Source organism: Rhinolophus ferrumequinum, chromosome 12 (assembly GCF_004115265.2).
Source record: "Rhinolophus ferrumequinum isolate MPI-CBG mRhiFer1 chromosome 12, mRhiFer1_v1.p, whole genome shotgun sequence".
Classification (NCBI taxonomy): Eukaryota; Metazoa; Chordata; class Mammalia; order Chiroptera; family Rhinolophidae; genus Rhinolophus; species Rhinolophus ferrumequinum.
The window spans coordinates 1,869,295-1,896,592 of record NC_046295.1 but is presented as its reverse complement, the minus strand read 5'-3'; the positions used below and the strand labels follow the sequence as shown (position 1 = coordinate 1,896,592).

The window sequence follows — 27,298 nt, the reverse complement described above, 5'->3', positions numbered from 1 at the left end:
AGTATAGAATTCTAGAGTGACGTTTTTTCATTCAATACTTTCAAAATGTTGCTTTGCTGTTTTACAACTTGCATCCTTTACAGTGAGAAATCTGCAGCCATCTGTATATGTTTCTCTGAGGGTATCATGTCCTTTTTTATGTAGCTGCTTTTAGGATTTTGAGGAATTTGAATCTGATACGCCTTCTGATGGTGCCTTGGTTTTGTTTTCTTCTGTTTGGAGTTCACTGGGCTATTTGAAATGTTAGGTTTATAGTTTTCATCAGGTTTGGAAAGTTTTAGCCATTGGTTTTTCAAATAGTTTTTTCTAATCACCTCTCCCTTCTTCTTAAGGGACTCAATTACATATATCAGATAAAACACATATCAGGTTGTTTGATTTTGTTTTGTCACACACCTCACTGACGTCTTTTTGTTTTCTTAAATGATTATCTTTTCCTCTTTGTTTCATTTTAGAATATTTTTATTGCTATATCTTCAAGTTCACTAATCCCCTGTTTTGCAGTCTTTAACCTGACACACTTCCATGCAGTGTATTTTTCATTTTAGATATTGCAATTTTCACTTTTTTAGTATATTTTGAGTATCTAATTGACTTTTTGAACATATAGATGAGAATTATAAAAACTATCTTAATGTCTTTCTTTTCTAATTATAATATCTGTCAGTTATGTGTGATTGATTTTTTTTTCCTCCTTGTTATGGGTTACACTTTCCAGCTTCTTTGTGTGCCTGAAAAATTCTGATTAGATGCCAGACATTTTGATTTTTATGTTTGTTGGATGCTGGATATTTTTGCGTTCTCATATGCTTGAGCTTTGTTCAAGGATACATTGAGTTGAAAGGATTTTATCCTTTTAAAATTTGTTAGCCCACACCGCAGAAGTGTAGTCTGGGCTAATTATTCCCACTACTAAGGTAGACCCTTCTGAAAACTCCACCCAATGACAGTGAGTTATGAGGTTTCCAGTCTGCATGATAAGAACGGGCACTATGTGCATGTTAGCACTATTTCCTATTCACCCTTTCACATGGTCCTTTTCCCAGTTTTGATGAGTTTCTTCACTTGTGTGCAGTGATGAACTTTGTTACATGCTTAAGAGGGGTGTGTTCCAGATCACTGGTGCTGTCTGTTCTCCTCTCGTACTCTGCCTATGGACTCTAGACGCTTTGTTTTCACCAGCCTCGTCACTCTGTCTCCTCTACTCAGTGAGTCTGCTGGGCTCTGCCTCAGTTCCTCCTTTCTGCTCAGAGACCTGGAAACTCTCTCATGGCAGTGCAATAGGGAGTCACATGGCTCATTTTTGTGGTGTCACATCTGTTAAGCATTACTCTCTTTTCTTGCTTGATCAATTCTTGTTGTACCTCCTTTTCTTTGCTTAATGCTCTACCAATAATAATGTAACCAGCACCCACTGAGGACTTACCACGTTTCAGGTACTGCTGTACACGCTGTATAGACATTAAGTGGTTTAATACTCATATCAGTGCTGCTCAGGAAAGACTCCTTTATTCTTTACCAATGAGGAAACCGAGGCACAGAGAGGTTAAGCACGTTTTCCACAATGGAACCAAGATTCAAACCCTCACAAGACAACTCCACAGTCCTTTCTCTGAGCTACTACTCTATGTTGTAAAGCTCTGTTTGTGGGACCAGGTTCAGAGGCTGTAAATATATCAGCACAAATGTAGTCTCACTACTGGTAGATGGATCCTCTCTCTAATTGGCTAGTAAGTATGGGCCCTTCTTTACTAATACTGTTAGTGATTAAGTCATCAAAATATAACCTCAGTTAATAAAACTGATTATAAATCAAAATTACATCAAATTTGAAAAACATTTACTACTTTGAACTAAGTATTATATTTCCTCCTACTCTTTTGGAATGTAGGTTCTGTACTCTTACAATAGGGGAAGCAATTGCTTCCTATCTTAATGAATAATAAGTAACCTCTATTCCAAGTAACCCAATTATTTAAATAGTTGAATTACATACAAAAATATGTTCATGAAGTCTTTTTGTAAGAGTTAAGTGTGTTGCTAAGTGGTAATTTAATGCATTATTTTGGTGTTGTCATTCAAATAAGTATTATAGTGGATTATTTGTATTAATTATGGACATACAAATTTTTCTGCATTCTTACAATTGTCCAACAGCAGAAACCTTACATTAGTGGAGTGACAGACACAACGTCCCCTTAGCATTACCAGTGAGTGTTAAGACTTGAAGGTTGCTTTCTCCAGGTCATTCTATTATTAATGGTGTGAGGGTCATGGAACCGCTGCTTAGCGGGGGGCTTCCTGGGCTCCCCATCCACACTCGAAGAGCTTGCTGCTGCCGACGTATTGAGGTGAACATTTTCCATCCCAAATTTGATATTTTTGTTTAATTTTACATTTCGAAAAAGTCATTGCCTTTACAAATTACGTCTAAGTATTTAGAGCTTATTTTTGTTGTTGTTGTTGTTTTTATTGTTATTTTTTGTTTACTGACTTGCCAGTTTGTTTTAAAATATTCAGGTTGATACGTGTACATTTGTAAGTAAATGACATTTTATAAAATGGATTCTCTTTGCCGAGGCCTATAATTGAGTTTCCAGTCTAAATATTCCCATTTTAAATCATCTGTTGTGATAATGTCTATTCTTATTTATTATGTGGGTTTAACTGGAGGGTTTCTTCATTAAAAATGTGGCCCATTTTTTGAACTATAATCAACCACTTTCAGATGCCTATTTGTAAATTTTAGGTGAAGTGTATTATGTGATTAGTATGGTACCTAGATTGCATTCTTGCTTTCCAAACACTTTCACCAGAGAAGAGCTCTTCCATGTCCTCCTTCTTCCATCCTTAGTTATAAGCTGTTTCCTTGTCACTGTAGTTTCTTTAGCAACCCACATAAGACTCTAGGATGCTCTTAGTGCAATGTGTTCTTTCATGATGGCAGAACTGAGAAAGTGAGGGAGTACTGTCAGTTCCCAGAAGGCCAGCCCATGTCTGTCCTGTCTGTCCTGTCCCAGCATCCAGCACAGTGTGTGACACATAGTAGGTGCTATATCAGTATCTAAAGGAAATAGAGCTTACTTGTGGAATGAAAGGAAATTAGGTAAAGTGGGGAGGAGATGGGGTGAAATGGTCTTTTAATAACAAAATTGTATTATGCCAAAGCAAAATCCTTGCCAAAACAGAATTTGAAGCTATGGAAGACCGTTTATATAAAAAAACAATCTTTTATATTATACACAGAACTATGTAACCAGTACCCAAATTATTGACCTATATTTCACCTTGTAAAATATATATTGAAGAATAGCCACAAATGAAATATATTGAATTATGCAATAGGCAGGTCAGCAGAAATAATCAAATTTGTGGTTTCCTATATAAAATAAGGGTTTTGATTTTTAAATCAAAGAAGGATTGCAAAATGTCTAGTTGTGAGCTGCTTCTTATCACAGCCACCACTAAACAATAGAACCAGGCTTAGTAACCGTGGCTGGTGACTGCAGAGTGGGGCCGGCACACATTTTCTCTAAAGGGCCAGCCAACAGCTATTCAAGTCTTTTGGGTACATGTGCTCTCTGCCCCCTAGTCCTTGTTTTATGCTTGTTTTTTGAGAAACCTTAAAAATTAGCCTGTGGGGCTATATCATAACAGGCTGCACAGTGATATGGATAATTTCAGATGAAGAGAAGCAGCACCCCAATATTCCAGATTTCTAAAAACAATTCCTGAGCTTTAGCTATCTTTTATTAACACCCACATTGAGCTTAAGTTTATTATCATTTAAGATTTTAGTTAAACTGCTAGGACTACTGCAAAATACATTATTTTTAAGTGGTTTTTTGTTTTACTCAGTTGGCTACCTATCTATATTATAATTCAGTCAACTCATAGTCTTAAAAAAAATCTATCAAAATGCATGTTGAATCTGTGTCCTAAGATATAATTTGATGATTAACATGTGGTTAATTGTTCTAGGTATGAGTTTTAGTGATCTCATTAGAGAGAAGGTCAAAACATTAGGACAAAGAGTTTTAAGGCCATTTTTTTTGTGTTTCTATTGCCCAATAAATTTTTCACTACTCCATTTTGCCTGAGGGGAATGTTCCAGGAAATGTAATTTAAGCTCTTTAGAGCAGTGGTTCACAAAATATGGTCACCAGATCAGCAGGGTCAAAATCAGTAGAGAACTCATTAGAAATATATATTTTCAGATCCCACCCCAGACCTGCTGAGTGAGAAACTCTAGAATGGGGCCCAAGTCTGTGTTTAACAGACTCTCCTCCGGAAGGTTCCGATGTCTAGAGGATCAATATTATTATTACACAACAATAGTGGCAACAGAGAAAATGAGGACAGAAGTTCTTTGATTAAAATTATCCTGGCAAAATCATTTATGGAACAAAAAAATTCTTAATAGATAGCTGCAAAAATAAGCCTTAATTATTATCATTGCCTTTCAGTAACTGACAGATAAACTACACTGTGAAAATATGAAAGCATTTAAATTCTTCATTATCAAGCTTTTATTAGTTTGTTGTCATCTAATATTCTAAAGACATTTGAATTTGACAGTAATATTTTTATCAGCCACATTTATTTAACTATACAATGAAGAATAATTGTTTAGTTTACATGTGTTTAGATATAATACAGTGCTTATGTATTTTCCACTATGCATGTGAATCAAACTTTCAAACTTTCAAAAGGTATCTGCATGAAATGGATAATTCTTTTGAGTTTTGAACATAAAAGGTTTACTGTAAATATTTTGGTTAATCTGAATGAAATGCAGATCCAAGTATACATTAGCCACAACTTTTTGTGTCATTAAATAAAGTAAATAAAAGACATCAGCTTCGGACATTATTGGCTTTTTCTTGCACCTTCAGTTATTACACAAATGTATTTTTAAGGGACAATTATGCATTTTCTTTTTACTTGTGAAAAGTGAAAAATAGGAGATTTTTCTGGGCAATGTGAATCTCTTGTTCTGTCTTCAGTTGGTTTGACTTCTTTTTACATTAATAATAAAATGTAACTTTTTCATATAAACTGAACTCAAGTGACCTTAATAGTTGGAAAAATCAGACATTGTCAGAAGTTGAGACAAAATGGCAGCATCATGGTGATGACATGCTGCAGTGGAATGACCGTCTCCATCTCTTAAGGAGCAGCACATAACAGATGTGCCCTTTTGTGCTGTCACAGAGCCACCCTGTTGAGAAAAATACATTCCAGTTTACCGGAGACCCTGTACTATGAGTTTAAAGTGGTCTTTAGTCAATCTAGTGTGTATATGTGAGTCTTATGACCAGACAACACTACACTAAAGTGACTGCTCGCTCATGTGAATTGTTAAAAGCCAAAACCACTGGTTCACAAACAATTAAGTCATTTACCTTGAGTGACACTGATATTTTACCTCTTACCAGGGTGTGAGACCCATTCTAATATTTCAAAAAAAAAATCAGTAATGTTGAATGATTATAAAGTATGCATGGAGATTTCATTCAGGGGAGAATGACTTCAACCTTCCCTCCTGATCTTCCTTTTTTACAGGATGAGAATAGGCTAATACAAAGATAGGAGCAATTGGAATTACCCAACAGAAATATTTCTAGATGATACATTTTTTTGGGGGGGAAAATATCAGAAAAAGCAAAGAGTGAAGTTTAGTTCACTCAATTTTCAGTGTCAGGAGAAAATCAGCAGTAGCGTTTTTCCCCTCTGTGAAACAAACCACAGCTGTACTATGTACACATACTCGTATGTGTGTGTCGACTTACACATTTCAGTGTGCTAATATATTATACTTAGATTATCTTTTAATGTCTTTTACTGTAGGATCTGAGATGGTTAATTTTGATGGAAAAAGTTCCTTGCTGTACACATTCAATCAGAACACCATGAGTCCAACAAAAGATGTTTTTTCTTTGAAATTTAAAACCAGGCAGAATGGTGGGATTCTACTCCACAGAGAAGGACAAAATGGCAAACACATCACCCTGGAGTTAGTTAAAGGAAAACTCATCTTATTACTTAATTCAGGTAAAAACTACAAGGAGATGTTTTTTAAAATATGATTATTTAGATGTAAGTTTCTATGTATACTTAATTTTTTCACAGTTAAGTAGTTATCTTGAAACCAGAACACTTTTGAGTAACAACGGAGGCCCTATAAATAATTACTCTGGAGCAATAGGTGTAAACCAACGGAAACATGGTCCCCTACAGTGGAGCTGTACTAAGAGCAGCGTGTATATGCCTTGAATGTGCTTTTATGTAAAAAGTTTTTAGCTTGATTATTGTATAAGACCATCAGGAGGTTCTCAGTAAATAACCTGATGATATCCTAAAGACAAGGGTGGATCATTGTAAGTTTTTGAGGTAGTACTATTAATGAGGTCCTGGGAAGAAAGTATCTTTAAGGAAAATGAAAAATTGGGGAGCAATAATAAAAGAAAATAAGATAAAAGAAATTACTCACAATCAAAAGAAGATTGTGTTTCAGACTAAGATGAAACCAGCTGAGCAGTTCTTGGGACAAAAGGAGGCGAGGAAAGTGGCACTGGTGTGAGAGCTAGCAATCACGGCATTGAACTGGGCGGTCACTGCCTCTTCCCCTCTCCTCAGGCAAAGCCAACCGGCCCTCCCCTGACGCCAGCGTGACCCTCACCCTGGGCAGCCTGCTGGATGACCAGCATTGGCACCATGTCCTCATTGAAATCCTCAACACGCATGTCAGCTTCACTGTGGACAGGCACACTCATCGTTTCCAGGCAAAGGGAGAGTCCAGCTACTTGGATCTTGATTATGAGGTGTGAAAATTGCTTTTTATGTGTTACAGGTTTTATCATTTAAATGCAATATAACCTTGTAGGGAAAATACTGCTACATACAGAGATACTGCTTCCTAGAAATTCAGAAATCTGGTGAAATACTCCCTGTGGGTGATGATCACACTGCGGGACATACGTGCACGTGCTATTGAGAGGCTTTATCCCTTACAGATGCTAATCTTCACGTGAGATAAGCAGTCATTAGAGTCAGAAAATCTGTACATGAAGAGCTATCAGCACAATCAGCAGCATTATCAATGCCTTTGTTTGGACAGTTCTTCTGCATTACGTCTGATGTTGGTCTATGAAGTTACCTTGGAGATTTCTTTGTGTTTCAGGGCAATCCTAAACAGAATTAGTGATCTAGGATAACTTGGAGAAGTAATCAGCTTATAGAGCCAAATGCACATAACTTAAAATACCATTTCTTGGGGATTTTAAAGGCCTAACAATCCCTGCAGCACGTTGCTCACATATACCTAACCTACGCTCATATATAGCATTTTTCTGCCAGTCCTGCTCAGCACATCTGTCAGAGCAAAGCACGTGATTTCAGCATTCATTTGGTATACGTGGCCTCAGCAGAGGAGACCAGCTGGCGAGCCTCGTCTTGAATGAGATTATCAGTTGCTTTATTATTCTAACCTATCAGAGTCATGACAAAGGCCAGGACCCTAAATTCTGGGTGCTAGAAAGGTTTAGAAAGTAGGATATCATCGCAGTAGGCTACATTGTCTCACAGATGGGAGTTATTATGGAAATAAAGATGTAACGTTCCCCATCAACAAAGATGACAGAGCCATGTGACTAGCAAATTGTAAGAAGGATATTTAACTATTTAAGTATGGTAAATAAAATGTTGATAAATCTGCATCTAAAACTTCCTTTGAAATGACCATGATAATGTAAAGTAATGCCAGATAGATTTGTGATAATTATCACTGTACTTGCTAATCAGAAATGTTTTAAGCAGGTGATCAGAAAATCATTAAACAACATTATTTATGTCATTTTTTTCTTTCTAAGATCAGCTTTGGAGGGATTCCTGGACATGGAAAATCAGTGGCATTCCCACATAAAAATTTTCATGGCTGCTTTGAAAATCTCTGTTATAATGGAGTGGATATCATTGATCTGTCCAAGAAACACAAACCACAGATCCTCATCATGGTAAGAAAGTCTACATGAGAGTTGAAGATTAAAGGGAGATACAATTTGTTTGATTGATTCAGTTGTGAAATATCTCTTCTAAAAGTGGGAAGGTACACATTGTATGTACTTTTTAGTTCATGATTGATTTAATTTTTATATGTGTATGGAAACAGATGCATAATTTTACAAAGATGTTAAAGTGCTATCACCTAAAGACTTTTTGAGCCTGTGTATTTATTTTTGATTGATTTTCTCTTCCATCTTTCTCTTCTCTCCCCGCAGGGAGGCAGGTCCTCCCACCAAGCCCTCATGTTACTAAGCTAGCATTTCTGCTTCCATGTTTGGTCCATAATAACCAAATCTTTTACAGATTGGTAGCCTCATACTCACACACATTTATGAATCTGTATGCCTCCACATTTGGTATCGTTTACAAAAATGGGATTGTTTTATGTAAGCTTTTCTTCATGTTGATTTTCTGACACAGCAATATCTCATGGAAACTCTTTCCAGTTCTCAGGTATAGTTCCACATAAGAATGGCTGTGTCACACTCCATTATGAAAGTGTGTTATTATTTCTCTAGTCCTTTCCTACTCAAGGCATTTGCTTTATCCCTGCTTTATACCACTACAAGCGATAGTTGCACATGTGTTTTCAGACACTGGGGCTTTATTTTGATGGGATAAAGTTCCAGGAGTAGAATTTCTTAGTTGGAAGTTTTATACAGTTTTAAATTGTAATAAATGTTGTTGGATTACTTTCCCGAAAGCTGTAACATGGCACTTTCCACCAGCAACGTGTGACAGAGCCCTTCTATCACATCTCAGCCTGTCATACGTGTTGTACATTTCTTAGACTCTTACCAGATCAGTAGACGTGAACTAATATGTCATTGTTACTTCATGTTTATGTGATGAATTAAATAATCTTTTCACATGTTTGTTGTACATTCGGGTTTGCTTTCCTGGTAATTATTCATTCTTGTTATTTTGCCTATTTTTTTTAAAACTTTTTGTCAATTTATAAGAGAGTTTTATATTTGATAGATAACTTTGTCACTTGTGGTTCCAATGTTCTTTCAGATTTATTAATTTTATATTAAATTTATGATGTGTTTTTATTTGTATGGAGTCAATATAGCTATGTGTTTCTCTATAGCCTTGTAATATTCAGTCTTGCTTTAGAATGGCTCTAAAACCCTAGAATCTATATATGGTATTATGAATTTCCTGTAAGAATTTTTAAATTGGTTTTACTTATTTATTTATTCTTAAATTAAAAAAATAAGTTTTTTATTGTCTGGAATTTATTATTTATGTAATATATTATAAGCCTCATTTTTTTGTATTCTGCTTTATGGATACTTGTTTGTTTCAACATTATTTAGTAACTAACCCAAAATTTTCCCCATACAGTTGAATCACAACTGTCTTACATACTAATTGTACATATATTCTCAGATCTTTTTGTGGGTTCATTATTCTGTTCCACTGATGTGTCTATTCCTATATAAATAGCACATGACTTGATTACAGTGATTTTATAGTATGCATTGGTATCTGGTAAGTTAATATATTTTGGAGAAGAAAGGCAATGATTGGGCATGTATTCTTCCATAAGAAATTTATGAAAAATTTCCAATGCCAGGGAAATATTCTTGCTGAGAGCTTAATTGGAATTTCATTAAGTTCTTTCCATCCAAACACTGTGATTAAAAATAACTTTGCTCCTGGAGCAATAGAGATAATCTAAGCATAAAAAGTATTTTTTTAAGACAGAGTTATATGAAAAGTAAAACATGCCTGCTAGGCAGGTCAGACCTTAGGCGGGGTGACCGCCCTGGGAAACGCAGCCTGTGAGAGCTTCAGGGAGATGGCTAGCCTGCTTTGGAGATGCCCAGCCTGGCCATATCGTTTTCTGCAGACATGCAAAAGCACACCTCCCACCTAGAGTAAGATGTATCCGTCACCTGAGTGGCACACTTATAATCACATTTACATAACCAAGGCAAGCTCTGGAAAGTTCTTGGAATAGATGGTCCTCGTGCCAACCTTCACAGTGGATGAAAACATCAACACCTGGAGGGAAGAAAACAGTCTCATCCATTGTGTCCCATGCCCAGCACAAGTCTGGCAAAGGTTTGGCTCCAGGTTCTATTGCAAATGCTGAGAAATGGAGACAATGAAAATTCCCCATGAGACTCAGAAACAGGCTTACCCTATTGAAACGGTGCTTTGGTTTGAGGGACCTATATGGTAAACTTAGATTTAAGTTGGTTGGGGGAGGCTATTTTTAAAGTCCTAGTTTGCTAGGAGGTTGATAAAAAAAATCTGTACATCCTGTAAAATCTGTTGTTAAAGAAATAGAAGTGTCCTCACTGCGCCTTCCTAAAGCCTCTTTCACTGTATTCACAGGGAAACGTGTCCTTCTCGTGTTCATACCCTCAAACTGTCCCCGTGACTTTTCTGAGCTCCAGGAGTTACTTGGCTCTGCCACGCACCTCCGGAAAGGATAAAGTGTCTGTCACTTTCCAATTTCGAACGTGGAACAGAGCAGGACCATTGCTGACCAGTCAGTTTCAACATGGGTCGGGGGCTCTCGCCCTTGTTCTTAATGAAGGAAAGCTCAAACTGAGTCTCTCCCAGCCTGGACATTCAGCGAGGGACGTCACAGCAGGTAATAAAAGTACTCATAATACTTTCTGAGATAATACATAGGCATTTGCCATGACTGTACCTCTAAAATAAATGAATGACTGAATCAGTAAGATACTCATAATTCTACTAGAAGGAATTAGATTCCTTTTCCTTTGAAATGAGGAATTCCAGGCTGTTGTGTGTGTCAGTGTGACAGTATAGATACATCGAAGTATAATTATCAACAAATTTAAAAAATAACCTGTTTGTAAATTGCTAGTTAGTAGCTAGAGGTGAAATTGAAATACTCGAAGAGATTAGTCTAATCCTGAGTGTTTTGAGAAAATAGATTTCTTTTAACTGCCTTTGAACCAGTATAATGTGTCTTTGAACACATTAGTTTTCAAAATATTTTAAGTTAAAAATTTTCCCTCATCTCTCAGAGCTTCTGCATCCCTTAGGCTACTTGTTTTTGATAAGGCTTCTTATGACTATGGGTGGACTTTCTGCTCCAGTCTTCAAAGAAGGACCCATGTATTTCTAGACTCACTTCTAGAGTCATGTTATCTATGAACTTTGGGGACTATTTTGCATTTGAAACTGATAAAAATTTAAACCCAAGCAGACCATGGCATGTCATTCCATGAATATTGAATGTGGAAGAAAAATCTTGCTTGACCTACGGTTATCAGTCTTGGACTGAAAAGCTTCGAATGAAACGTAAATTTTCCTGTCCTTATATAAATGAAAACAGTCTGACCACCAGTGTGCTGACTTTCCTTGTAGACTTCAGCAAATGAACTGAGCTGACAGTGTCAGCTAGGATTCAGTAAATTGCCTAAATCTGGCTTTGTGTAAATTTACAGTTCACATGTAATATGAACTAAAAGGGAAATCTTTTATATTTTTGTTACATGCGTGTACATACCACCCCTCCTCCCAACTCACATGCAGATTAATCATTCAATTTTTTGTAAGCTGGCACAGAGACATTACACATTACACGAATGTCTTACTGCAGCATGTTAAAGCTTTTACAGAGCAATGTGTTATTTTTCAGAAGCAAACCAGTGGTGAATTTCTCTTGATAGTTGCTGCATCTTCTAGTAGCATTTGAGGAGGAATCTTTTGTACGTTTAAAATAGATGAAAAATAATACAGATAGGATTTTTTTTTTTCATTTTAAATCTTGTATCAAGTATCAAATCATGTACAGGATGGACTGGACATCTTTTAGCCTATTTCCAGATTTTAGATAATTTTTCGTCATAGTTACCTCAACATATTTCTGAAGAGATTGAGAAATGTGCCCAAAGTGTATGATCTAGTGTATGTGTGTTCATGGGGCTGGGGCCAAGAGAGGGGGATATAGAAACAGAGGAGAAGTGAGAGCGACAGAAGAAGAGACAATGAGTGTGCGTCTTCACTTGTGGTCTGTTTATGTAAGAAATGACACAATACCACCCTTTTCCAAACTGTCTCTACTGCCATGGTCATTGTCCTCTGCTGCTAGCATACATTATTTGACTTGAGCAGGTGGGCGATGAGTGACAGGACTGCCCCCTGCAGCGTGCCAGCTGCTGGTCTTCAATGGGCAGCTCTCTTGTTCTCCCGTGGCAGCCTCCTTTTTAAAATGACACTAATATGAGTTATGGTGAGAATCCAGTGATACAATGCATATAAATCCTTAACACAGTACAGTCGATTATAATAACTCAATAACTTTTAGTTATTATTTTTCCCAGACCAGTTCGCACCATTGCAGTGTCCCACCCTGAGGGGCTGAAGGGCTGTGGCGTCTTACTGGTAGCACAAATCAAACACAAATCTACTGTCTGTTCTCCATCATTCTTTGACCGTAGTGTAGCCTGGAAAACAGGCTGTCCTTTCATCAGAAGTGGGAAGAGTTGAAAGTACACCAAAGAAAAACAAAGGACGAGAATTATAAGGGATACATTTAGAAAATGAATATAAATGCTGGAATTTTATTTTTAAATTAGAAGAACAAATTTTACTAAAAACAATTTTTTTATTACGTAGACAAATGACATCTATTACAAATTCAGGGAGGTCTTCTGGAGTGCTTTCTGCAAGTTCTCACATGAAATAACTCTTTATACTTGATGGGTAGGTAGATCTAGAGAAAGAGAGGGAGGGAGCTGAGTCTGTAGGAGACGCTGGAGTCAGGCACATTTGGTAGTAAGTCAACAATTCAATCACGTGACCGTTTCCAACTCAATCACTTTAAGAAAAAATATATATATACATACATATATATATATACACACATATGTATATACACACATATATATACACACATATGTATGTATATATATATTTAATCGCAGGGATTCAAAAAACAGTGACTGCTTTAGGAGGGACTAATACTACTATTAAAAATAATAATATAGCAATAACTGAAGTACACTGAATAAAATTTGGAAAATACAGAAAATTAAAACAAATACAATTCCCTAATCCAAAAATTAGGGCTAATATTTAAGATTGTTTTCTGCCAGTCTTTTCCCATTTTATGCAATGCTTGAGTATGTACACACATACACACACATTTTAATGTAATGCTTTTTTAACTTTGTATTTTGTTCAATGGATTTTCATGTTTTATTGCTACTTAATTTGTTATTTTTAAAGGCTGATGATATATTTTTTTCTAAGTAGTCTACCAAGATTGCTATAGAGAATGACAATACACAAAAGTTAGACAAAGTTTTTATTTTTATAACACAATTTTGGAAAATACCTGTACTTCTCAACATCCCCAAATATTAATTAATTATGTGAGTCTGAAATGTGCCATGTAATTGGAAATATTTTGTATGTCAGAATTGTTCAAGGTCAATCATGGAGGTTCTATTCTCTTGAGGCCCTAGGACTAGAAGAAAGTAATGCTGCCCTTTCTGAGGCAGAATGTTTGGACTATGTACTCTTGTTTCCTCTTCACCCCTTCTCTTCCGATTTCTTTCTTTGTTTTCTTCTTCCTTTCTTTTCTATCTGAACTTTTCCGACTTACTTGACTGATGAGAAAGCAAAATGCAGCCCTGGGGGCTGGGTATGTAAGCCACAATATTCTCCACTGAACATAATAACTTCTGTTAGAATGTAACAAAAACCAGACAGGCCAGGCCGTAACTGGTGGGTCACACGCAAAGACCCTCAGCAACCACAAAATATACACAACAAGCCCTTGTCCGAGTTGACATAGGCAGCAGGACCCTCCTAGATAAAAATGACCAGCATCACCTTATGGCCCCCTCAGAACCCCCGGCCAAGCCCTCCTCTGGCCTAAGCCCCTCCCTAGCTCTCTGAGGCTGCACCTGTGCTCAGCACCTGTGTGTGCTCCTTTGCCCCAGCCAGCTGGATGACCTGGGTGAACTGCAGGTCAGATCATCCTTGGCAGGTGGTCCAGTGATCTGCACCATACTCTTTTCAAGCACTTACTGTTTAGAGACATCAGTAGGGTCTATAGGAATCTCTTCTCACCCATTTTGTTCACCTCCAGGTGCTGGATTGAATGATGGACAGTGGCACTCTGTGTCCTTATCTGCTAAAGGGAGTCACCTGAATGTGATGGTGGACGGTGCGGCAGCCTCCATGGCCCATTCCCTGAGTGGGCAGATTGATCTGGGCGACAACTATTATTTGGGGGGTAAGTGAAAGGAAGGAACTCTATTGGTAATCAAACCTTTATCATTCCAGCTCCTAACTTCTCAAGCAACTGGAAGTTTTAAATGAAAATGAAAACTGAAGAATGATTTTTCTTTTTCAGTTATAATCAATGGGAATGTTGAGTGGACAAAGATGATCACTGGGGCCTAAAGTGCAAGTCTATTAAGGTGGCCTTGTTGGAACATGCATAAAATACAAGATTGGTTTTAAATTCGGGACTTGTTTTCAATTAGGCTGCACACTGCAGTCACCTGGGCTCGTCCCCACAGATCCTGATTTAAACTGGTCCTGAGGCCTACGCAATAGGTGTCTTAATGCCCTGCAGGTGATTCTGTGCAGGAACATTCAGGGTCACATTCTCTGTTTCCCTCCTTTACTACTTTGCTACAGGGAATGGCCCTAATCCCAAGTGACTCTCATAACCTTTCATCAGAGTGAATCTGCCAATTTTGTTGCTGTACCTGTGTGTTCTTTTTTCTTCTGTTGGCTCTTTTTCTGCCTGGAGCCTGGCTCTTCCGAGTGAGCTCCATGAGCCAGCAGCTCCAGCATCAGCTGGAAGCTTGGGAGAAATGCAGATACAGCCTCCCCGACTTCCTGGACCAGAATCTGCATCTCACCAAGGTCCCAGATGGTCTGTTGCACTTTAAAGTTGAAGAAACATTCTATTCCCTCTGTCTGCACAGAAGAGCGGTATTAGTACAACAGAGGGAGAGATTGATTTAATGGCTGGTAACAGCTCCCACATTGCTTCTTGGTGCATTTGACCAAGGCCACCAGGCCGTCTCCGCTGGACTGCAGTACAAGCAGTGTTTACATGCTCAGTGGGCCTTTAGCCTGTCTCCCCAGGACCCACTCAGCCCAGGAGGGGAGCTCCTGACGGGAATGAGTCTCCATCCCTGGGGCATTCAAGTGAGAAAGCCTGTGCTACGAGAAGCTTAGAGCGGTAATTGGCAGACTTATTTCTAATCTCGGCTCAAGTCCTCCTTGATATTATTCCTCTTATGCACTTTATAGCTTATAGCTGTTTTTTTTCTAAAATAAGTTTGGAATCCTGGTGGAGACAGCTCAATGGCCCAATAAAAAAGTGTAAAATCCTTCCTAAGAATTGACAACAAGCACACAAACCATGAATCAAGGTGTCTGACCTTTCAGGTCGTCTCAAGCAACCATCACTGAGAGGCGGAGCCCGGCAGGCAACACACGTTAACAGATCGGATTGCTGGCTGCTACCCTTGCTCCCTACATATGGTGCATTTCTGACCTGGATAGTTTTTTAAACTTTTACACTTATGACGGATTTTATAGTGCTGCAGAGGAACAAATTCCTTCAAAACTAAATAAATAATTTATCCAAGAGCCATAATTTAAAAGGTAAAAGATTTTGAAGCACTAAAAGGGATAGAAAGAAAAACGCTTGCTATATTATTTAATTATACAAAATAAACTACTTTTTAATTTGCATTAAGCAGTAAAAAAAATACTTTTCAAGTCACAGAATCACCTTTCATATCTGAACAGTCTACATGTTTAGAATGTACAATGCACAGCCACATAAGAGAAAGTACTTCCCATAAATATTTACAGCTGATGTGGTATGAATCCATTGTTACTCTGAATCAGATCATAGGCATATATTTTAAAAATCCTGCTAATGTTGCTTAAAAGCATTTATATGGGCTCATCCATTGTCTCCAAAAATTCAACAGGACTATACCTGTGAAGTTCCCCTTGTTTCTCTAGGCTCTCAGTTAAGTATTACTCTGCCTTTTTAAAAAAATCTATCTATGTAGGTAACTTTAAAAATATGTATATTGTTTTGTGTTGCCTCACTTTTAACTTCATAAAGTGGGTAATATTGATGCATTCTTTGTGACTTGCTTTTTTTGGTTCTGCGTTAGCTTTTGAGATCCAGCCATGTGAATGTGAATATGTATAGCTAGTTAATTAATTTTCACTGCTGCGTGGTGTTTGATGCACATTATACCATGTTTTGCTTCTCTATTCCACCATCCCATTTTGCTCTTGGTGAACATTTTGATTGTTCCCAGTTCTTTTTTTGCAACTATAAAAATGTTATAAATATTCTTGTATAGCTGGTAAGAGTTATTTTGTCAATAATTTTTAAACTTTCCTTATGCACAAACTATCTGACTTTCCTAATATGTTTGGTCAATTTAGTGAAACAACAATCATGTCCTGTAGTTTCAGTGGCGTGTTCCAGTTATTAAGTTGAATGAATGCCCGAGAGCACACAGCAGTCACATTGGCTGTGCACCTAGATCCAGCCTCGGGCTCCACTGTCATCTGTGGAAGGACCCCAGAGGTCTGGAGCAATGCATTGAAAAGGCAGAATAGGCCTTTCTAATGTGTTTTCATCAAATTTTGTTGATGTGCAGGAAAACTGTTTTGTTAATGTAGTTTCCAGTGAGAAACAGTGTCCCTACGATAAGTGGAATTACAAAGTTTAAGCATCTCATGAGAGAGCAGAGTGACTTTTTTTCATAACAGCTTTCCTGTTTTGCTGTTGTAATCATGTTTTGGCACCGAGTGGCAAAAATAGTGTGAGCAATTGTAATCACAGCACTTCATTTCCAACTAAAGTATAAATTTAGAGTGACTTCTATGTGTGTAGCTGTAAATACCCAGTTGATTTCTACAGAACAATTTCAGCTACTGATTCAAACTAACTTTATCAAGTGTACATCTTACACCAACATAACAGCAACTTTTTTCCCTAGGAAAAGAAAGGATGGCATTTAAAAAACTCAAGTAATGCCTTCACAAGGCTAAAACAAACAAACAAAACCAAAACACTTTGATTTCCTGAGGTTAAAGAAAAAGGTGGATATTATTTTTACTCAAGAAAAACCAGAAGAGGCAGGTCTAGGACCAGGAGACATGGAATTCTGGTCCTCAGTAGGTTTCTTACATGCACAAGTTTTATGCCAGGTCAGGATTCCCTTGCTCACAGTCCCACTATTTCTGTGGGCCACTGGACTTTCCAGCTCTTCTCTGGGTAAAATGGGGCAGGACAGCTGCAGCTTAAGTAAAAGCTCCATCGCAAAAACTTCAGTGTCAGGGTTATTTTATCCAATCCCAAGAGCAGTCTGTGTCAGTGTCTCTGTTGGTTGAATTATCTTCTTAATTAATGTCTGTCAGTACCAGAATATGTATGATGACAAGGAAATTCTCTTTCTCCAATCCATGCTCTGTAACCATATTGAGACTAATAAAGTAGGTATTCCTGGGTCCTCTAGTTAAAAGTCAATTAATGATATTTGATTCTTCAATGAAATCAATACCCCATGTTCTGAGACACTCCTCCCCTTCACTGTTTCTCCTGATAGAGGTTCAACTGTAAGTCCCCAATTATCTTATCATCATACAGTCAATAAATGTTGTTGCAAAGCCTTACCATAAAAACTGACTAGTATGCCTTGCTATTACAGGTAAACTGACCATATAATACTGTCCAAACCAGGACACTTAAGTGAATAGAGGAGATGTCCATAATTATGACGGGGCAGCAGGCCTAAACCAGGACTCTGTGACCACATGGAGTCTGTATTCCGTTTTGGCCTGGTAGTCTCAGAATGTGGCTTTCTTACCGTGAGAGGGTCTGCCTACAAAATAGCAGCATTTTTATATGTCCTACAACAACTCTGTGATTTAGATATCTCTCTCTCTCTCTTTATCTTTTCCTTCTCTCAGTCTTCCAATAGAAGTTTCACTAATGTGTATCGTATGCAGACTTTTGGTGCCTGCTATTAAGGGCAGTGGAAAGCGAAGCCTTAATTAATTCCCTTTTATGGAATCTTGTGCTATTCAACAGTATCTTTGCACCATACAATTGGAGAATATTAAATTATGTTTAGAATCCCCCAAGGGTTCTCGTATGAAGCATTAACAGGCCAGGGAACCTATGATCACTTTGTAATAAAGTCTCACCTGATGACCTATTTTAGTACAGTGACACAAAGTGACAATTTTCCTGTAATCCTCAGAGGTACTTAAACTGCCCAGTTCTTCAATAGTAATGGATATGTTTCATTAACTTAACAGTAAGCATTCACTGTCCACATACGTTCTCTATCCCAAATCAGGTCATCGATAAGTGACCCTCTGCCATTGTACCGTAGGGCCTTGGGGACATCGTCTCAATGAACGAATGAGCATCTCCTGACCTGAGCTTGTCCAGGACCATGGTACCCCTTGCTTCTTGATGTCTCTCTCATGACTACAGAAGTCAAGCACTTAGTGGTTTAACCTTTTCTTATTTAAAGTTCCAGTTTCAGGAAGTTTTCCTTGTGACTACTGGATTTACTTTTGTTTTGTTCCTATAGTAACAGAAATAGTAAGATACTACAGTGTATTTTGGATGGTTTTGAGGTTTGTGATCTTGAGAAAAGCAAAATAAGCAGAAAAAGAATAAGTGATTCCACAAAACTATTTATTGACTTAATGTTCTCCATTCTTTATCCTAATGTTCTTGGTTGCTAAGTGCTATGAACAGATGTTACCTATAAAGATATATCAGGTTTCTTCCAAATATATTCAACACCTTAATTAGTTCTCTTACAAATTGAAATGTGAGCATTTTCACATAAGACAAGAAAATGGTAAAGGAAAACTGTAGCATTAAATAGTTCTTTTTTGAAACATCAAAGACTCTTGGGTTTAATTCATGAGGTTTCATTGGGCCCAACAATGGTTTTAACCTGATGTAGGCCTTGGCTTGTTTAGAATTCTATTTGTCAGAAATACAAAGCATAAAAGCCTCTGGCACTGAAAGAAAAGTAAAGATAAACTTTGTGCCTTTTATGAAAATTATTAGATAGAAACTTAGCATCCATTATGCAGGAATGAAAAGAAACCAGTTCTTCTGTTCCTGTTCTTTGAAAGGGCACCAGTGAATGGACAACAAAAGTTCAAAGAAAGATGAATGAAAAACACATAAAAGTACAATGGTCAAAAATTTACTTTATAAGATTATTTATTCAATTTGATTTTAAAAATGAGAACCTTATCAAATAACCTCAAACCCCAGGCTGCACATATTGACATAAGAATTCCTTAATATTTAAATGATTGGAAAATACAAAGCAAAAAGATGAGTAATTAAGACATGGAGTTTTCAGGTCTAAAATGATAGATTAGGTAAACGCTATGCCTACTGCATCCCAGGATCACACCAAAATTACAAATAAATTATAGACCAAGCTACCTCAAGAATCATCTGAACACTAGCTGAACAGAACTCCTATAACTAAGGCTATAAAGAAGAGGCCACATCGAGACTGGTAGAGGGGCAGACATATGAAACAGGCTGACCTCAAGCCTAGATAGTGGTTGAACACCAGGAAGGACCCCTCCATGGTAGAGGTCCCTCATGAAGAAGGAAGGGTCCCAGCTGCACACCAGGCTCCCCAGCCCAGGGGTCCTATGCTGGGAAGAGGAGTTCCCACAACATCTGGCAGTGAAAATCAGTGGGGGCTCTGTCTGTCCATCCCACTGAGACAGAAGGTGGCTGGAAATCCATATGCCCTCTTAAAGGACTAGCACACAGACTCACTTCCAAACACTCACCCAGTGGAGAGGTGGCAACTTGAGGAGCACCAGAGACATATGGGGAAAGATTGAGTTGTGTGGCTTTCAGGTGAGGGCTGGAGGGACAATAGCCATTATCCCTGTGTGGAGCCTGCCTCACGTGTAGACTACAGGAGGGCGCCATCTTTTCTGTGATGAACCCTGCCCCAAAGGGTCAAATCTGAGACCAAAGTGGTATAGTAAAATCCATGCATGTGCACCAGCTTGGTGACGCCCTCGGTCTCAGCCCCGCCCAGCTAGTACTGCATCGCCCAAGGCACTTTTGGCTACTGAGCAGCCGGCCCCACCCTACAAGCTGTAGAAGCCTCTTACAGCAACACAGTGCCTGGGAAACTTTTGGTGGTGGGCAGTGAGCCACAACCTGCACTGTAGCCTCTCTTGGGTGGCTCTCAGGGACCTGCAGGCCTAAGGCAAGTGGTGGCTGGCCATAGTGTCCACAGAGCATTTTTGTGAAGTGGTCATTAGCCTGGCACCAGTTCAAGAACCAAAACTGCATTAACTTTATAAAAACCACCACCACCCTGTAGCTCCCTGGAACTCTGCCCGACCCACCTAGAACTGCATAGACAGGGGCACTCTGAACACCAGGTGAACCAGCCCTGCCCACCTAAGGAAGCTGTTTCAAAAGCTGAGCCTCACAGGCAGCTGGCAGATGGCAATATGCCTAGGGAACCCTAGGCCTTTTGCTAAGCTGCCTCAGGCCCAATGCAAGTGGCAGCTGGCCTTAGCAAAGTCACCCACATACACCTCCAGGTCCCGCTCAGGCTGCAGCCAATCACATATAGCTGTGTAGCTCTTCACAGTCACAGGCAAGGCTGAAATTGGCCTGCATGGGAGCCCCTCGCAAGAGACACCAGAAACAGAAGCCAGCTTCAGACCACACCAGAGCACTACCTGGTTAGCCCCACAAGCAGAACACCCAAAGGGGAGGTTTCAACAGGCACAAGATCCCAGAGGGGTGAATCCCCCTCTGAGATGTCAGGCCCCATACAACTCATATATTGTCGGTATAGCAAATCTGCAGAACCAGTCAGCCTGGGAGTCATTCCACCCACTGATGAGCCAAAAGCAATCAAGGCTCGACTACAACCAAACACACACAGCACACTCAAGGGACACTCCTGGAACACATGCACAGAAGATCAGGGAGACTGCACCATTTGACCACAGAGGGCGCATACTACATAAGTCCACCCAGCAAAGACTGAGAGACATAGGAGATCTATCTAATACATAAAAGCAAACACAGAGAGGCAGCCAGAATGAGGAAACAAAGAAATATGTCCCAAGTCAAAGAACAGGAGAAATGTCCAGAAATAGAACTAAATGAAATGGACTCAACCAACCTGCCAGAAACAGGGTTTAAAACACTGGTTAATAATGCTTAAGGAACTTAGTGAGAATTTCAACAAAAAGACAGTAAACACAAAGAAGGACATAGAAGCCATAAAAAAGAACCAGTCAGAAATAAAGAGTACAATAACTAAAATAAAGAATACACTAGAAAGAAGCAGCAGCAGATTAGATGAAACAGAGGATTGAGTCAGTGATTTAGAAGACAAGGTAGCAGAAAACACCCACTCAGAACAACAAAAATAAAAAAGAATTTAAAAAAAATGAAGATACTTTAAGGGACCTGTGGGACAACATTAAGCGTAACAACATTCACAGCATAGGAGTACCAGAAGGAGAAGAGAGGGTGCAAGAGATCAGAAACTTATTTGAAGAAATAACGACTGAAAACTTACCTAACCTAGCAAAATAAATAGATACAATCCCAGAAAGTGCAGAGAGTTACAAACAAGATCAACCCAAACAGGCCCACACCAAGACACATCATAATTAAAATGGCAAAGGTTAAAGACAAAGAGAGAATCCTAAAAGCATCAAGGAAAAGACAACTAGTTACTTACAAGGGAGCTCCCATAAGACTATCAGCTGATTTCTCAACAAAAACTTTGCAGACCAGAAAAGAGTGGCAGAAAATACTCAAAGTGATGAAAAACAAAGATCTACAACCAAGACTACTCTACCCAGCAAGGCTATCATTTAAAATTGAAGGAGAGATAAAGAGCTTCCCTGACAAGAAAAAGCTAAGGGAATTCATTACCCATTACCACCAGGCCACTATTACAAGAAATGTTAAAAAGGACTTCTTTAAGCATAAGAAAGGAGAAAACAAAGATAAAAAATATGAATAATAAAATATTCATATAGCAATAAGTATCTACCTATCAACAATCACTTTAAATGTAAATGGATTAAATGCTCCAATCAAAAGACATAGGGTAGCTGAATGGATAAGAAAGCAAGACTCATGCATATGCTTTCTACAAGAGACCCACCTCAGATTGAAATACCCACATAGACTGAAAGTAAAGAGATGGAAAAACATATTTCATGCAAATGGAAATGAGAAAAAAATCTGGGGTAGCAATACTTATATGGGACAAAATAGATTTTAAAATGAAGACTATAATAAAAGACAAAGGGGGATATTGCATAATAATAAAGGGATCAATCCAAGATGTCATCACACTAGTAAACATTTGTGCACTCAACATAAGAACACCTAAATGTATAAAACAAATATTGACTGACATAAAGGTAGAGATCAACAGTAACACAATCATAGTGGAGGACATTAACACCCCACTGACACCTATGGACAGATCCTGCAGACAGAAGTTCAACACAGAAACAGCGGTGTTAAATGACACACTAGACCAGATGGACTTAGTTAATATTTTTAAATGAGCATTTCACCCCAAAGCAGCAGAATAAACATTCTTTTCAAGTGTACATGGAACATTTTCCAAGGTAGACCACATGTTAGGCCACAAAACAAGTCTCAGTAAATTTAAGAAGATTGAAATAACATCAAGTGTCTTCTCTGACCACAGTGATATGAAACTAGAAATCATTATACACACACACACACACACACACACACACACACACACACAAACCCTGAAAAACAGACAAACATATGGAGACTAAACATGCTAATAAATAATGAATGAGATCCAAGATGTAACCTAAAGATCCCTTGAGACAAATGAAAATGAAAATACAACAACCCCAAATCTATGCGACACAGAGAAAGTAGTCCTAAGAGGGAAATTCATAGCAATGCAAGCCTACCTAAAAAACAAGAAAAATCTCAAATAAACAGTCCAACTTTACACCTAAGAGAACTGGAAAAAGAGTAGCAAACAAAGCCAAAGCAAGTACAAGGAAGGAAATAATGAAGATCAGAGTGGAAATACTTGTAAATGAAGTAGAGACAAAAACAAACAAACAAAAATATATAAAACATCAATGAAACCAAGAGCTGTTTCTTTGAAAAGATAAACAAAACTGACAAACCTTTCACCAGACTTATAAAGAAAAAAGACTCAGGACCCAAATATATAAAATCAAAAATGAAAGAAGAGACGTGACAATGGTCACCACAGAAATACAAAAAATTTAAGAAAATGCTATGAGCAACTACATGCCAACAAATTGAACAATCTGGAAGAAATGGATAAATTCCTAAAAGCGTATAATCTTCCAAGGTGAATCAAGAAGAAGCACAAAGTCTGAACAAACAGATTACTGCCAACAAAATCAAATGAGTAATGAACAAGCTCCCAACAAACATAAATCCTGGACCAGATGGCTTCACAGGTGATTTTTACCAAACATTCAAAAAGTAATTAACACCTATCCTTCTCAAATTATTACAAAAAATCCAACAGTGGGAAGCCTCCCAAGCTCATTTTAGGAGGCCACCATTACCCTGATTCCCAAACCAGACAAAAACATTACATAAAAAGAAAGTTATAGGCCAATATTCCTGATGAACATAGATGCAGAAATCCTCAACAAAATATTAGCAAACCGAATTCAGCAATACAATAGAAAGATCATACACCATGATCAAGTGGGATTCATTCCTGGTGTGCATGGTTGGTTGAATATCTGCAAATCAGTTTCCATGGTGTAATGGTTAGCACTCTGGACTCTGAATATCTGCAAATCAATTAACATGATACACCATGTAAACAAAATGAAAAATAAATAGCATATGGTCATATCAGTGGATGCAGAAAAGGCATTTGACAAAGTTCATCATCGATTTATGATTAAAAACTCTCAGCAAAGTGGGAATAGAGGGAACATATCTCAACATAATAAAAGCCATATATGACAAACCCACATTTATCATCATACTCAATGGGGAAAAGCTAAAAGCAGTCCTCTTAAGATCAGGAACAAGACAAGGATGCCCACTTTCACCACTTTTATTCAACATAGAACTGGAAGTCCTAGCCATAGCAGTCAGAAAAGAAAAAGGAATAAAAGGCATCCAAATGGGAAAGGAAGAAGTAAAACTGTCATTATTTGCCAATGACTTGATACTATAAAGAGAGGACCCCAAAGATTCCACCAAAAAACTATTAAAACTGATAAATGAATTTAATAATTTAGCAGGATATAAAATTAACATTCAGAAATTGGTTTAATTTTTACACACCAATAATGAATTATCAGAAAGAAAAAATAAGAAAACAATCCCATTTACAATTGCATCCAAAACAAAAACAAAAAAATTTAACCAAATAAATTTAACCAAGGAAGGAAAAGACCTGTACTCAGAAAATTATAAGACATTGAAGAGAGAAATTAAAAAAGATACAAATAAATGGAAACATACACCATGCTCATGGATAGGAAAAAGTAATATAGTAGTTAAAATGTCCCTACTACTCAAAGCAATATATAGATTCAAAGTAATCCCTATGAAAATACCAATGGCATTTTTCACAGAATTAGAACAATATTAAAATTTGTATGGAACCATAAAGGACCCCGAATAGCCACAGCAATCCTGAAAAAGAAGAACAAAGCTGGAGGTATCACACTACCTGATATCAAATTATTCTACAAAGACATAGTAATCAAAACAGCATGGTATTGGCATAAAAACAGACACATAGATCAAGGGAACAGAATAGAGAGCCCAGAGATAAATCCATGCCTATATGATCATTCAATCTATGACAAAGGAATCAAGAATTTGCATTGGGGTATAGACAGTCTATTCAATAAATGGTACTGGAAGAACTGGACAGAGATTAGCAAAAAAAAATGAATGTGGACCATCTTCTTACATCATAAAGAATAATACATTCAAAATGGATTAAAGATTTAAATATTAAGACCCCAAACCATAAAACTCCTATAAGAAATATAGGAAGTCAACTCTTATACATTAACCTTAGTAATATTTTTACTGATGTATCTCCTCAGGCAAGGGAAACAAACAAACAAAAATAAACAAATGGGACTACATCAAACTAAAAAGTTTTTTCACAGCAAAGGAAACCATCAACAAAACAAAAAGACATCCTACTGAATGGGAGAAAATATTTGCCAATGACACATCTGATATGGGGTTAATATCCAAACTTTATTTAAAAAAAAAAAAAGAAAAAAAAAGCTTTGTATAACCTCAACACCAAAACACAAACAATCCAATTAAAAGATGGGCAGAGAACCTGAGTAGACATTTCTCCAAAGAGGACATGAAGATGGCCAATAGACATGAAAAGATGCTCAACATCGCAATTCATCAGAGAAATGCAAATAAAAAACACAATGAGATACCACCTCACTGCTTGTCGCGTCCAGCTCAACACAGGCAGTGAGCGAACAAAAAGGGGAGGCCAAGGGTTAAGAAAGTAAGAAACAGAAATCAAGAAAGTTATGAAAGGGGCCAAGGGTCTCACAGCCTCAAAGGACTGAGAGCCCTGAATGGGGCCGTCCTGTGGCTTTTATTGATGCACACACAAGAAAGCAACATTGTTTTCTTCAAGGTCTGTGAATTTCACACACTATACTAAGAAACTGATTTGAACTAATTACCCTGGCCTGCCAGCAGCTGAACTCTCAATTTCAGGATGTACCTCTCCAAGAGACAAAACCTTTATGCTTAAACTTACTGAAATGGATAGATGGAGAACTGATGTGATTACACCATTGAATCTCTTCCCAGGCAGGTTGTGGGAAGGAATGCAGCCACAAAGGCAGAAGCTCTCCTTAACCGGGGGAAGATGGGGGTCTATGCCCACCTCTATCAACCCCGCAGGTTCTCCTGCTGGTCCCCACTCGACTGTGCCTGGCTTAAGTTGTCCCCCTGCCCCCCGCCCCCCATGGGGAATCTTACTCGTAATTGGCTAACCAGCCATCCTCCGGGGCCAAACAGGGAGACATAAGGTGTAAGCACAAAGGTGAAGCAAAGTCCATGAAAGGATTAGTCTCACAGACTCTGTGAGGGGCAGGTAGGAGGGGGCAGACGGGTAGGCTGCTACCTGGCAACAACTCCATCAGAATAGCCATCATCAATAAATCAACAAACAGCAAGTACTGGCGAGGATGTGGAGCAAAGGGAACCCTTGTGCACTGTTGGTGGGATTGCAGATTGGTGCAGCCACTATGGAAAACAGTATGGAGGTACCTCAAAAATCTGAAAATGGAACTACCCTATGATCCAGTAATTCCACTCCTAGGTATCTATCCAGAGAAATCCAAAACTCCAATTCAAAAATCTTTATGCACTCCTATGTTTATTGCAGCACTATACACAATAGCCAAGACATGGAAACAACCGAAATGCCCATCGGTAGATGACTGGATTAAGAAACTGTGGTACATTTATACAATGGAGTATTACGCAGCCATAAAGAAGAAAGAAATCTTACCATTTGCAACAACATGGATGGACCTAGAGAACATTATGTTAAGTGAAATAAGTCAGACAGAGAAAGACAAATACCATATGATCTCACTTATAGGTGGAATCTAAAGAAAAGAATAAATGAACAAATACAATAGAAATAGACTCATAGAGACAGAGAACAAACTGATGGTTGCTAGATGGGAGGGATCACTGGGGGATAGGTGAGAAAGGTAAAGGGATTAAGATGTACAAATTGGTAGTCACAAAATAGTCACAAGGATATGAAATACAGTAAGGGGAATACAGTCAATAGTGTAAAAACTATGAATGGTGTCAGATGGGTACTAGACTCATCATGGGGATCACTTTATAAATTATATAAATGTCTAACCACTGCGTTGTACACTTGAAACTAATATGAAATAATATTGAATATCAACTGTAATTAAATATAAATATATATGTATATATACATATATATAGTCACATATACATAGTCACAGGATGTAAAGCATAGCATATAATCAATGGGATTGTAACAGCTATGTACAGTGTCGGGGGTAGTAGACTGAGTGGGGTTATCACTTTGTGAGGGGTGTAAATGTCTGATCATTATATTGTTTTGTACACCTGAAGTTAATA

General features: G+C 38.0%; 1 protein-coding gene across 1 annotated transcript in view; it reads left to right on the top strand.

The window, feature by feature from the left end:
* The window catches only part of LOC117031552 (contactin-associated protein-like 3), a 195,914-nt gene that overhangs the window by 95,618 nt on the left and 72,998 nt on the right, over positions 1-27,298 (top strand). Inside the window, exons 5-9 of the mRNA XM_033122038.1 lie at positions 5,851-6,054; positions 6,640-6,824; positions 7,872-8,015; positions 10,414-10,675; positions 14,156-14,302. Of these exons, the coding sequence (XP_032977929.1) occupies positions 5,851-6,054; positions 6,640-6,824; positions 7,872-8,015; positions 10,414-10,675; positions 14,156-14,302 (942 nt within the window). The remainder of the gene's footprint in view (positions 1-5,850; positions 6,055-6,639; positions 6,825-7,871; positions 8,016-10,413; positions 10,676-14,155; positions 14,303-27,298) is intronic.